General features: G+C 35.1%; 2 protein-coding genes across 2 annotated transcripts; one reads left to right on the top strand and one right to left on the bottom strand.

Moving 5' to 3' along the window:
* Positions 1-438: 438 nt before the first annotated feature.
* Positions 439-7668, bottom strand: LOC131595164 (uncharacterized). Its single transcript, XM_058867449.1, has 13 exons — positions 7529-7668; positions 7320-7441; positions 7077-7235; positions 6864-6994; positions 5535-5768; positions 5023-5201; positions 4220-4320; positions 2882-3019; positions 2523-2578; positions 2356-2413; positions 1109-1229; positions 930-1040; positions 439-804 (listed from the first exon to the last, which is right to left on the bottom strand). The coding sequence occupies exons 1-13, from the start codon at positions 7542-7544 to the stop codon at positions 707-709; spliced, it is 1524 nt and encodes a 507-aa protein (XP_058723432.1). The 5' UTR covers positions 7545-7668; the 3' UTR covers positions 439-706.
* A 1465-nt stretch (positions 7669-9133) lies between these two features.
* LOC131597818 (uncharacterized) lies at positions 9134-11175 on the top strand. The gene is made up of 4 exons (XM_058870482.1): positions 9134-9684; positions 10177-10347; positions 10462-10742; positions 10865-11175. Exons 1-4 carry the CDS (start codon positions 9134-9136, stop codon positions 11173-11175), a joined length of 1314 nt encoding a protein of 437 aa, XP_058726465.1.
* Positions 11176-12790: the final 1615 nt, after the last annotated feature.

Below are 12790 nucleotides of genomic sequence, written 5' to 3'. Positions count from 1 at the left end.
AGATTTTACCGTGAGAACTCCCCAAATTAACTCTGCAACGGTCAGAGATTATTGATTTTTGTGATGTTACAGTAATTCTTTTTAAATCAAATCTATGCTGAATAAATTATTTGTAGTTTTTATTTTTATTTATTTTTTATATAATTTGTAGCTTCTGTATTTATTTTTTATATAATTTGTAGCTTTTGTGTTGAGGTGGAATCATTCCCAACTTTTTGTAATTTCTTATGGCAACCTAAACTTTTTCCTAATTTTATTATCCTTCCATCATAGCAACATAAACTTACTTTCACACACTCGGTGTTCAACAAAGACAGGGCAATGATGAGCTGTTAAAAAGTGAGAATACAGTGACAACTACAACCATGGCTGACACTGATACACATATATGATGATGAATCATGAATCTGACAGTACATGAACAAGATGGTCAACATAGAAACCTTGATGCTAAAAGCCAGAGCAAAATTTATGCTTTTTCCTTCTCTTTCCTTTTCATTGTTTGCATGTGTAAATACTAAACAAATATCATTACTTCAACGAAGTAATTGGTTGTCTCTACCACTTGCTATATCAAAATTCTAGCACTAATCAAATAATAAAATGATTAACAGGGAATTAAACCGAATCCCCAATATCTACAAGCTATTAATCATGCCATGCTAAGACCGGAATAGACCAGCAGGTAGCAGCAGCTACATTACACTCACAGCCAGTCCATATAAAAGAGCCCTTCATATGATCCAAGCCATGCACCCAAAGAAGAATTGTAGTTGTATTTGTTTTCTTCCTCTGCTTTAAATTCTATAAAACCAAAATAACACATTTCAACATTAGTGACAAGAAAACCACCCTTAAAGAGCTTCTCATGACTCCGAGAGTATATAAAATTGAAAGCATAAAGGGCAAAAGAATGTCGTGCTTATTACTTTTAAATGATTGATAGCACACAGTGGTGACAACTGAATTAGAAAATTTATCCTCCAAAAGCAATTCCCCGGATTTTATACTCCATATGCGTAGCTTGCAATCCTCCCCACCTGAGATGACCAAGTCAGAATTTTCAAACAAAAATGTTAAGAAATAACATCACTGAAATAACATTCACCTGACATAACATATCTCTCATCTGGGTCAACGCCTAGCTGTATTTGAGTATGGGAATTCACGTGCCCTTCATAAGATTGAACAGCACCCCTCTGAAGCATGCGACGGTCGTATAGCTTTATCTATAAAGTTAAACAACAGGTGATTAAGATGTAATTTCTCTAATTGTATGAAGTCTGCAATAAATACATGCTGAACATAGCCATCTTGTCAGTTCAAGTAATATAGAAGGAGTTGAATCAAAAAGAGTGATTTGGTTTGTACTTGTAATGCCTTCATCAGAAAGAGATAGGCTCAAATCCAAATTCTAAGAAGGTATGACGGCCTATCTAAGACAAGATCCATATGACCACCCGCTACCGGCCAACTAGGATCACACTACATATATCTAGTGTTGAACGTGAGGGATGTGTATTCAGAATACTACATTGGAAGAGATCAGGCATATAAAAACTGTGTTATAAGTGGTGGGTAGTCCTCATTTTAAAAGCAAGTAAAGCCAGTTTTGCAAGAGTTAAGGTAAACCATGTACTTCTGTGAGTACAGTAGATACTATCCTGCTTGCGTTGTTGAGCACACGAGGGATTTAGGTTCTGATACGTAAAAAGTGAATGAATCTATCCAGCTGCCTAGCTTGGCATTTATAGACACGGCTGTCTAATAGAGGAGTCGCTGAAGAGATCGGTTCTAATGCCTACAAACTCGGCTACACGTTTCTGCGCTTTGACTCACTGATGGAATGACTGGGGTAAATCATCCCTTTAATGGAGGTGTGGTAAATCCCCAGTACCAACGAGTACTTCAGTTATTGACTGAGAGTTTCATTAGACTCGCTTAAAACGTGACTTGACATGTTCTCCTACAAGATACAGCACAGAGGGGGTGGGGCTTGCTTGATCACATGCTCGCCACGTGATCTTGCCCCTTACTATTCAAATAATTTGTCATTTATGAGTTGGAGAGCTAATAGGCCGGATGTTTTGTCCTTTCAGTGGGCTCGTTTTATGATAGTTGGGTCTGGCCAAAGATATTCCAGTCCAAGCCCAAACCTAAATTCGAAGATCCCCTTGCAGATAAACACTCAACTATGTATGATCTATTATACTTGGTTTGTGCACTTTAAACACCTAAAACTTATATTCAATGTAAATATAAGAAATAGAGAATGAATTGACACAAATGTCTAAACATGAGATTCTGCAGCAAATTATCAATAAATCTTAGAAGTTTCCTGAAGAATAAACTAACCGATCCATCCACAGAGCTTGCCAAGAAGTACTGGTCATCATATTTAAGTGATGCCAAACTAGTATCAAACCAACAAATAAAAAAAAGAAATTAGACGGTCAAAATAAAATTCAATCCAATTAAGATATAAGTCAGGTAGACAACTTAGCCTGAAAAAGCTAACTAACCAGGATATAGATGAAGGCATCTTAATGGTATGTGAAGGATAAATGTTTCCGCCAAGCTGGAAAATGAGAGGGGCATAAGCATATCAACTATAGTGACAAGATTCGCATAGTGAATCATAAGTCACTGAAGAACACAGAATACATTCATAAGAACAAAAAATAACAAGCTCCATCAAAATAGAAAATGTATATTGGAGTTTAAATATGGAACTAAAGCGAATAATGAACAATGAACAAAAGCGAACATTTTTTATACATTCGGTGTATCTCTTTCCAATATTTAATTATGGTAAATTTTGATTATTTCTTGAAATCTTCTGTCTCTCTTTCATTCTTAATTTCAAAAATGAATAAAATACCTTAGAACTTCCAACTCTCCTATCTGAAGATACATGTGATATTCTATGCTCAGGAAATCTACTAGAAAGCAATCTTTTCTTTCTAAAATCTACGGAGACAACTTCCCCGTTTCTTAGTCCACATAAAATCACATTCCCCTGCAACAACAATAAATAATTCAAATAATATACTTTAAAAGTCACAACCTAAAAATATTTATAAAAAAGATATCACATCACATGGTTTTGTTAGAAAGCTGAAACCATAAAAAATGATAGAAACTAACAAATATCACATTTCATTTTACATAGGAATAAATTGTATTAAAGAGAGGAAAGATGGAATAAAAGTAGGCAGGGGGGAAAGATGTTTATATGATCAAAGAAATATAAAACGAACATAACGAAAAAAATAAATATGAACATCAATGGAAGAAACTCTCAAGTCCCTCAAGAAGTGTTGAAAATACTCCTTTGAAAAAGAAAAAAGAAAAATCATGAGTTCTGCACCAGAGAATCCAGGAAAAGATCCCATTTCTAAGGACAAAGAAGCATCATGAAAATACAAGCATTGACTCACTTCCAAAACACATTAATTAACCTCAAAATGAGTTTTTTTTTGTCCTTATTTTTACATTCATGAAATGGATATGAAAGTGTAGCTTCGAAACTGTCGAAAAATAAAAAGAGAGGAAAATTATGTGAGTCTGTGGCGGGGGTGCAGATTGAGAGATAAAAGTTTAAGGGCAACAAGCAAAGGCATGGAATGAAATAAATCATAAAACTAAATTGAATCATTCTCTTCCATCTTCATATTTTTGAAGTAAACTCCATGTAATCTGATGCTCCAAGAAACAAATGTTTGTCTCCGTGTTTCTAACTGAGAAACAAGACCAGGAAAAACTATGTACATAGGACTCAGCTTTATGTAAACCTCTGAATGGGAAATTATTGTGGATCCTCCTCATCTTTAACACAAATACATTGTCTAAATGCTAAAGAGGAGCCTTTTTTTACATTCAACAACAAAAACAACGACAATAACAACAACCAAACTTTAGCCCTACTAGAAGAGATTGATCGGCTATATCCAGCACCGCTTTTCCTTTAAACCTTGTAAATAATCTTTTCCAAAGAGTCATTAAAGGTTAAATAATTCTGTCAATTTGCATTTTGTGGTAAATTTGATAGCAAAACAGGTTGATGATATGATATGAATAGTATACAAGCCACCCATTTTGGTTCATATTCATTAATCAAACTCAATAAAATTATCATGAAGACATGATAAAAATGGTTGTGCAAAAACATCTATTTGTTAGTTTCTATCAGATAATAATTTTACTATGGGTAACTTACTGAATCAACAATCTGTTGTGCAAAAACATCACTTTTACAACGTAAAAACCATGACCTTGTCCCACTTTCCAAATCCACCGAAGCACCTCCCTGATTAGTACCTATGAAAGATAAAGAGAAACATAAATGAATCTTACGAAAGATAATATATAAAATTAACAGGGGTATCACAATTGCCCAATTTAAGAACCATCAATACTTTAAGTTATTAAACCAAACTCTAATGGCTCATTTTTCACTGTCTTGGCCTGATAAAAGCAAAAGGCAGACATAACAGAAGCGGGAAAAAAATCATTCACAATCGTATTATTGATAAAGGCAACACAAGACCATTCCATGCAGAACTTTATAAAGCTGAAGCTCAACCATAGAGATTTGATGGATAGGAACTGAAATAGTATTTTCAAGATGAATATGGTCAAAAATGCCAAAATATGATGAATCTGTCCAGTGAACTGAAACATACATTGTATCTCCTTAATCTAGAACTCATGCTAAACCATTAAGAAAAGTATGCATGTTATTTCCTAAAATGAGTATCTCTTAATCAAAATTAACCTGGGTTGGAAATTTGGAACCTATACAGGGAAAGTAAATGCTAATAAGAGAACATTAGAAATCCTATATTTGTATGGCAATGAGTTTGACCCTACAGTTAGATCCAAACTATGTACAAAATGCGTGGGGCTGTCTCTTCTGAGTTTAATATAATTTGGCATAAGTGCAAATCTTAGCATGTGTGTGTGTGTGTGAAAGATGGGGAAAGAGGAAGGAAAGAGACAGGAGAGCAATATATAACTTGCCAATTATAGCCCGATGTCTGTTATAGTCGTATTCAGCTGTCCAAAGGGTACACATGAAAGAAGTTACTTCCTCTAGTCTACTCCATGTATTTAGAATTCCTGCTCCAAGATCTATTGGCTCCGCAAGACTGATGGTATAAACAGATCCACCAGATGTTTCTGATCCCAGAGTAGTAAATCTATTTTGCATGTTAAGATCTTTAACTTCGTGTTCAATTTTGTCCAAAAATGTGGAATTGGAAGTCCCAGTATCCAGATAGAGAGGATTATACAAAAAAAATGCTACAGTATTAAAACTAAAAGTGAGAGGTGCTAATCTTGACTATTCAATCTTATGGATTGTCTAAAGATTAGAAGTCACTTGAAGATCACATGATTTACTATTTTAATTTTTATAATGCATGCATAATTGAAGGTTTATATTTAAACAGTGCTTACAGCGCAATAACAAAATGCAAACCTAAAATAAATGAATGAATGCATGAATGATGAAAAGATAAATTAAAGGATACAATGCATTTCCAACAATTGGACTATCACTCGCATCATGAGGGGCTAAATTTGGACCCAATCTTATACAAGATATTCTGGAGGACATATGCAGCGAAGCTCCATTATGTCTGAAAAGAGGCCCTGGCACCTTGCTATGCCCATCTTCCTTCCCTTTAATATTACTCTTCATACAATATGGCATCCACTTTACCCCATCATTAAAATTTTGCCCAATCCTTCCAACTTCAGAAAAACTGCGAGTACCAAACTTCACAAGCAACAACTAGTAAATTGTAATCAATCAAAGTTCACCAGAAATATACAAACTAAATGATTAATGCATACAGAACATATTAACTGTCACTGGTATGAGGTAACATAGGTATGTGATCAACTTAACTGCTACCTAGCCATCTCTTAATATTCTTTAGGCAATGAAAGGGTATCTAATTCCACTTTCTCTACGACAATAGTTGAAGATCATGCATTTCTTATTGTATTGAGCATGTGTTATTTGACCTCATTTACCATTACAGACTTAATTTCTGCTTTCTGTTCAGACAGGCATATTTTTACTTAAAAGTGTTTAGCTTAAGTAATAAGCACAATGCTTTTGTGCAGTGATATGAATTGATTATTTTGTATACTTTGATGAGATGATTATTAGAAACTTGGAATATAATAAAATATCTTATAATATATTGATATTATATTAGAGTATCTTAATTTATCTCCTAGGATCGTTTCTAAATTTATTTCAGTTGAAAAACTCTTTAAAGTAGTGCTTCAAGTAGCCCTTTAAAGTAGTGCTTAGAAGCTGATCCAACAATACTAATTTTAAGTGAAATCGCTGTAGTCCTTACAACACAAGAAGATACACATCCAAAAACGTATACCATCGCTAACTTCTTAGGCTACCAGCATTAGAACTAATACTTGAGGCGCTTCTTTGCAAAAGCTACTCTTCTTCCAAGAAGTCTAAAATAGGGCCAAATTGATTCACGGTTTAACATGGCAGGGGAACAAATATTGTCGAGCATAGAGTAATCATGCATGAAACTTAAAAATACTATCAGACGCTCTATCAAACACAATACCATCTCAGAATCTAAAAATCCCACCAATTCTAAGAAGGCCACGATACTCACAGTCTCACACACAGACACATATATCTCCATCCCATCACTAATAAAACTACAATTTGAAAACTTAAATATCATAATCTAAAAACTGTTCACTTCATATAAGACATAATCCAATGGTTAAATTAGATATCCTCTCCAATATCCTAGAATTTGTCAAAAATGTAAACTAACACAAATACTATCAAAACAAAAATTAAAAATTACCTCAGCGAGCCACTAATGCTTCCACTCAACAAAACATCTGTCCGATATCTACCTTCTAGTGTCTGCACATCAACATTCAAGTGTTCCAAAGCACTAATACACATCCTATCAGTCCCTTGATACTTCCAAATCTGCAAAATCCAATCTCACATCACACTCAACTCAAACAAAACGAACCACATTATCAAAAAAAAAAACAAAAATCAAACATACGGTAGGCTGAGACGTTCGAATTCTCCGAAACTCCTCAGTGAAGTTACACTTGCAATAATGTGATGCACTAACATGACGACCGTCTAACTCCCTAATCTGAAGCAGCTTGGACGTTCTGTTTCGAAGCTTCCTACAAGAAGTCTTACTCTTTTCTTGAAACTAAAATCAATCAAACATTATAACAGTTCCGAATTCAAATCAATTCAACTCAATTCGATCGAACATTAGAACTTATCGTAATACCTGATCGGTTTGGGGAGGTTTTGGAGTGGTGATTTTAGGTTTCTTGGAAGAAGAGCCGGGAATGGGGTTTTTGATTGGGAAATAGCGGTTTTTCTCTGCGTCGAAGTAGAACCCTGGAAGCGCTGTGTCAAAGAGAATTAACATGGGTGAATTGACATATTTAGGAAAACAAGAGAAAAAAAATGGTTTTGAATGTGAATGAATTGAACCTCGGGGTGGTGGCATGATCGTGCAGATTGGGCAGATGATTGAAACGAGTTGAGAATTTTTTAGGTTTGTTTGTGAAGATGTAGAGAGAATAGGCAAGTATCAGTTTGATTCACGTATTAGGTTTGCTGCTTGTTTGATTTTATTCCTTGTGATTTTCCATTCTATTGATTTTTTATTTTATTTTTTATTTTATTTGATTTTTTAATAAAACTCTAATTTTTATATATAGAGGACAGTTTATTTCTTTTATTTTAAATTTTATAATGCTAAATTTTAAGAAAAAAAAGGTGATGCAGTGTAAAATAGTTTTACACTGTCAACCAATCACAACCATGTATCTAATTCCATCACACTTTTATCTTTAAAAATTTTCAATGACATGGCAAATTGCTTGTTTCCTATTGAATGATAGTGTAAAATTGTTTTACAATGTCAGTGCATATCCATTAAACTCAAATTTTAATATGAATAAGTAGGGGTGCAACATATTGGATCATACCTAAATCTATAACCAAATTAAATATATTTTAAATATTTGAATATAATTAAATAATTATTAATCAATTTATTTAAAATATGAGTTTAATAGTTATGCACCGACAATGTAAAAAAGTTTTACATTGTCATCCAATTAAAATATAACGTTCTGTCATGCTATACAAGTTTTTTTAAATTTTCAGTCTGACTTGTCCTAATTCATGATCGTCATTAACAGTACTGTCAAGTACTATCGGTGCATATTCCTTTTTTTCTTAAATATTTTAGATATAATTAAATATTTATTAATTGATTTATTTAAAAATATGTTATCCAAAAGCATCAAATATGTTAACCTCTAGTTTTCAAAATCAAGAGTACATAAAACCATTTTTATCTTAGTACACAGTACATATATATTCCAGAAAAAGAAAAACATAATAGTTATGTGTATTTTGAATTTTTTTTTTAAATGATTTAACTTTTTTTACCAATTTATTTCGAGAAAATCTTAATCTATCCTTTAATCTTTTAACTACCTGACAAAATTTCAATTATGTCTCCTGTTTCCGTAAATGCATATTCATAAGCATTTTTTTTAAATTTAGTTTTTTTCGTAGGTGTATCTGCAGAAGCATTTTAAACTAGTATATGATGGGAAAAAATACACATAAATTCAGTTCAGAGATTGTTTCATAGGTACATCTACAAAATGACTTAGCGCCAGAATATTTTGTAGATGTACCTACGGAAGCATTTGATATAGTTTGAACCAGCATGATCACTCCCCATTGTTACATTTCTTCTTCAACACTCACTCGCACCACTCTAAAAAATCCTACTTCATCAATACCATTTTCCACTCCAAAGCTCCAACTTTTTGGTGCAACAAATCAAAGGGAGCAAAAGAAGACTGAATTTCAGGTAAATAGTCATCTTTATCCATTGCATTACTCACAATATGCATCAATTTTCTGCAAAAAAAAATTATGTTGCTTCTGTAGGTACATCTACATAACATGTTGAAGATGAACATGTTTCAGAGGTGCATCCACGGAACGTGTCTGTATTGTTTTTCCAACAGTCTTGTAATTTTGTGTTGTTTGTGTTATTGGTTACGAATAGATATGGTGCACCCCGATAATATCTCAAGAGAATTAGTTCATTTAGTCGATGTTTCTCCGAATGTTGAAGGGATAGTCGTAAAGGCGGTAGATGTCAGCGGTGACTTTAATAACAGGCAAGAGTTTTATGATCGGGAAAGCATGCTCACATGGATTTGTAGAAATGCAACTAACCTTGGTTTTGATACGGTAATAGGAAGATCGGATAATGGTACGGCAAGAAGAAACGCTTTCGTTACAACGTTGTGCGAAAGAAGCGGGAAATACCATCCTCCTCTAAGGAAGTTTAAAAGAGATGGCACGGGTACTAGAAAATACGAGTGTCTATTTAAAATCTGTAGTTACATGGTGGCTAGCAAGAAGTGGAGATTTAGTGTTATTTGTGGTTTGCATAACCATGACATGTGCGGAAAATTACAAGGTTATCCTAGTGTATGTCGGCTCAATCCAGAAGAGAAGACATGTATTAATGACATGTCCTTAAATCTTGTTCAACCGAAAAATATACTTGTCACGTTGAAACGGAAGGAACCCGACAACGTATCAAATATAAGGCAAGTGTATAACACCTGGTACCGCAATAATTAGGCGATTAGGGGAGATAGAAGTGAGATGCAACAACTGTTGAAGATGTTGGATGATAACAAATATGTGTCACGGTACATAAATTGTGGCAATGGGGTTACGGTCTGAGATAATTTTTTGGACTCATCCGGATTCTATAAAGTTGTTCAACACTTTCCCGACAGTGGTCCTTCTCGATTCTACCTACAAGACCAACAAGTATAGACTTCCGTTATTTAAGATGGTAGGTGTTACATCCACCGAGAAGACATACGCCATTGGTTTGCTTTTTTGAAGTGTGAAAAATAGGATAATTTTAGGTGGGCATTAGAGGTGTGTCGGTCAATTTTGAAGGAACAAGTCGAGATGCCTAAAGCGAGTGTTACGAACCGCGATATTGCTTTGATGAATGCGGTGGAAAAGGTATTTCCTTCTTCTAATGCATTACTTTGTCGATATCACATAATATGTAATGTGAGAAGTGAGGTTAAACCCGTGGTGGGGACGGAACAAGTAGAGACCGAAGGTGGAAAATCGGTGAAGCCCGGTGTGATTGTTGAACAAATAATGGATGCATGGACTCGTATTGTAAATTCTTCGACAAAAGAACTATATGCCGATTCCGTTATTCATTTTCGAAAAGTGTGTAAAAAGTATCCTGATTTATTGAAATATGTTTAAAGCACCATTCTTGATAAGGTAGAGGAGAAGTTTGTGTGTGCATGGACTGATAATGTCTGAAACCTTGAGAATACAACCACAAACAGAGTTGAGTCGGCACATGCTAGTTTGAAATTTTGGTTGGCTAATAGCAAGGGTGACTTGTGTCGAGATTGGGACACCATAAATCTAATGATTAAAAACCAACACAATGAGATACAAACCACATTTGGTCGGAGCATTACGGTGTTGGAACATCGATATAGGGACAACATTCTTTATTCTCAATTGATCGGCAATATGTCACAGGCCAGGTTGAATTATATTTTTCACGAGGTGAAACTGTCGGTTCTGATAGCGCAAAGTGTGGTTGCACTATTACTAGAACGTATGGTCTCCCATGTGCTTGTTTTATTGCTAAAAATGTGAGATTAAGTGAGCCAATAAGAATGGAAGAAGTTATCCCTCATTGAAAAAGACTTAGTTTTGATGATGATGGTTGCATCGAAGGAGAAAAATCGAATATCTCGATTACTTCCGAATTGGAAGCCATACAAGAGAGGTTTCTGAAGGCCGATGACAACATGAAACTTCACATCAAAGAACAATTGCAGAAGATTGGATATCCCGAAACAACTGACATGAATTCTCAACCGGTTAAGACAAAGGGTGCTCCGAAGAAATTGAAGCCTACACCGAATGACAACTCGACTACACGGGCTCCTTCATATTGTGAGCATGCAGATAAACTTTTTCCCGACTCATCGACTCCTAAATCTCAAAAATCTCCAAAAAGTTCAAACAAAGGAGCGCGCATATGAAAACCGCCTCCGACACCTATTCCACTAAAAATTCCAATCATCGAAGAGATGCATATTCCACCGAAAATTCCATTCATCGAAGAGATTCCGGTTTTTATGTACCCTTACATCGAGCGGATCGTAGATGTTGCGGGGGACGGTAATTGCGGTTACCGAGCCATCTCGACGTTGCTCGGTAATGGAGAGGATATCCATATGCTTGTCCGTCATCAACTCATCCAAGAGTTGAAGATGCATAAAGAAACGTACACACAGTTAAATGGAGAGGAAGCTAAATTTGAAGCGGTTAACGAAGCTCTTGTTCCTTGGATGGGTGCTTACACACCGGTGTCAAAATGGATGAGATTTCCGGAAATGGGAATCTTATTGCATGCACATATGAAATGGTGTGCATTGACTTGACGTGTTATGGTTTATTGGAAACCTTTTTCCCACTCCGCACTGCACCGCCTACAAATTCAAATGATCGCATCGTGTGTATTAGATGACTTTCAAAAGAAGGTTACTTTGTGCAAGTTTACTTGAAAACGGGATGCCACATACCACCTACATCACCAGAATGGATGCTCCATCATACCGTAGATGTCGAGACATGGCCGAATATTTTTGTTGATAGGATGCTCGAATTCGAAAGATTGAAGAACATCGAAAACAAATTGAATAAGGAAAAGTCAAAATTGGAACCACCAATAGATTTAGCCGGCGACAATTCTTTTGATGTATTTTCTAGTCTCAAAGTGTAATATATTCACTCTATAACATTGCGATATAATAATTTTTTGTCAATTATAACATTGTACTCTTTATTTTGTATTTTCTTTCCCTACTACTACTGCTATTTAACTCTGTTATGTTAAAAAACAAACAGGGAAATTTTCGTAGATGTATCTATAGAAGGCTCTTAATTGGAAATTTATGGGTTTTTTCCGTAGGTACATATCGTAAGCAAAACATATAACATCCTTCAGTGGATATACCTACGGAACATTCTGTTATAAAGAATGTGTGGTCCATATTCACCTAGGTCTTCTATAAATTTGGGGTTTCTAATGTTGTATTTCACACAAACACAAAAATGTCTCAATATAAGTACAACATCCGTTGGCATGTTGCAAGTGTCTCCTACTCCGACGGCAGAACACCCGGGCAGACGATCAAAGTGCAAGAATACACCTCGCTCGAAGATATCATCGAATAAATCCAATACCGCCTACCTTACGATGACAAACGGAAGGTTGTGAAGCTTGAGTATCGCTCACCTTTATTTGAAGACGGAGGGAACGTCATTTACAACAACTTTGAGCTCAAGAACCGAGCGGATGTTTTGGCGATGTGGCAAACGTATGAAGGTTTCGAACAAAAAATCTCACTTGAGTTGGTAGCAACGGTCCAAAGAACGGTCGGGCAAATCTTAGAGATGTGCAAGCGTCCACCGGGTTATTGATATGTAATATTTAATTTTCTGTTGAAATTATCTATGTAATACCGACCAATTTTAACCAATGAATGTTGCTTTTCTCATTACAAATGTTGTTTTTTTGGTTTACTGGTTGTGGGTTTATTCCGTAGATGTACCTACGGAGTGCTTCATATGTGCATCTACGAAACATATTTA

Source organism: Vicia villosa, linkage group LG4, assembly GCF_029867415.1.
Source record: "Vicia villosa cultivar HV-30 ecotype Madison, WI linkage group LG4, Vvil1.0, whole genome shotgun sequence".
Lineage (NCBI taxonomy): Eukaryota > Viridiplantae > Streptophyta > Magnoliopsida > Fabales > Fabaceae > Vicia > Vicia villosa.
The sequence above is the reverse complement of the archived record's forward strand: the minus strand, read 5'-3'. Positions and strand labels throughout refer to the sequence as shown.

Coding starts and splice junctions, on each gene's coding strand:
- LOC131595164 (XM_058867449.1), bottom strand. Junction 4,321..5,022: donor CAGACATCGGGCTATAATTG/GCAAGTTATATA, acceptor TATCTTTCATAG/GTACTAATCAGGGAGGTGCT. Junction 1,230..2,355: donor CAAGCTCTGTGGATGGATCG/GTTAGTTTATTC, acceptor TTAACTTTATAG/ATAAAGCTATACGACCGTCG.
- LOC131597818 (XM_058870482.1), top strand. CDS start 9,134: ATGGTGCACCCCGATAATATCTCAAGAGAATTAGTTCATTTAGTCGAT. Junction 9,685..10,176: donor GACAACGTATCAAATATAAG/GCAAGTGTATAA, acceptor TAATGTGAGAAG/TGAGGTTAAACCCGTGGTGG. Junction 10,348..10,461: donor TTTCGAAAAGTGTGTAAAAA/GTATCCTGATTT, acceptor AACCACAAACAG/AGTTGAGTCGGCACATGCTA.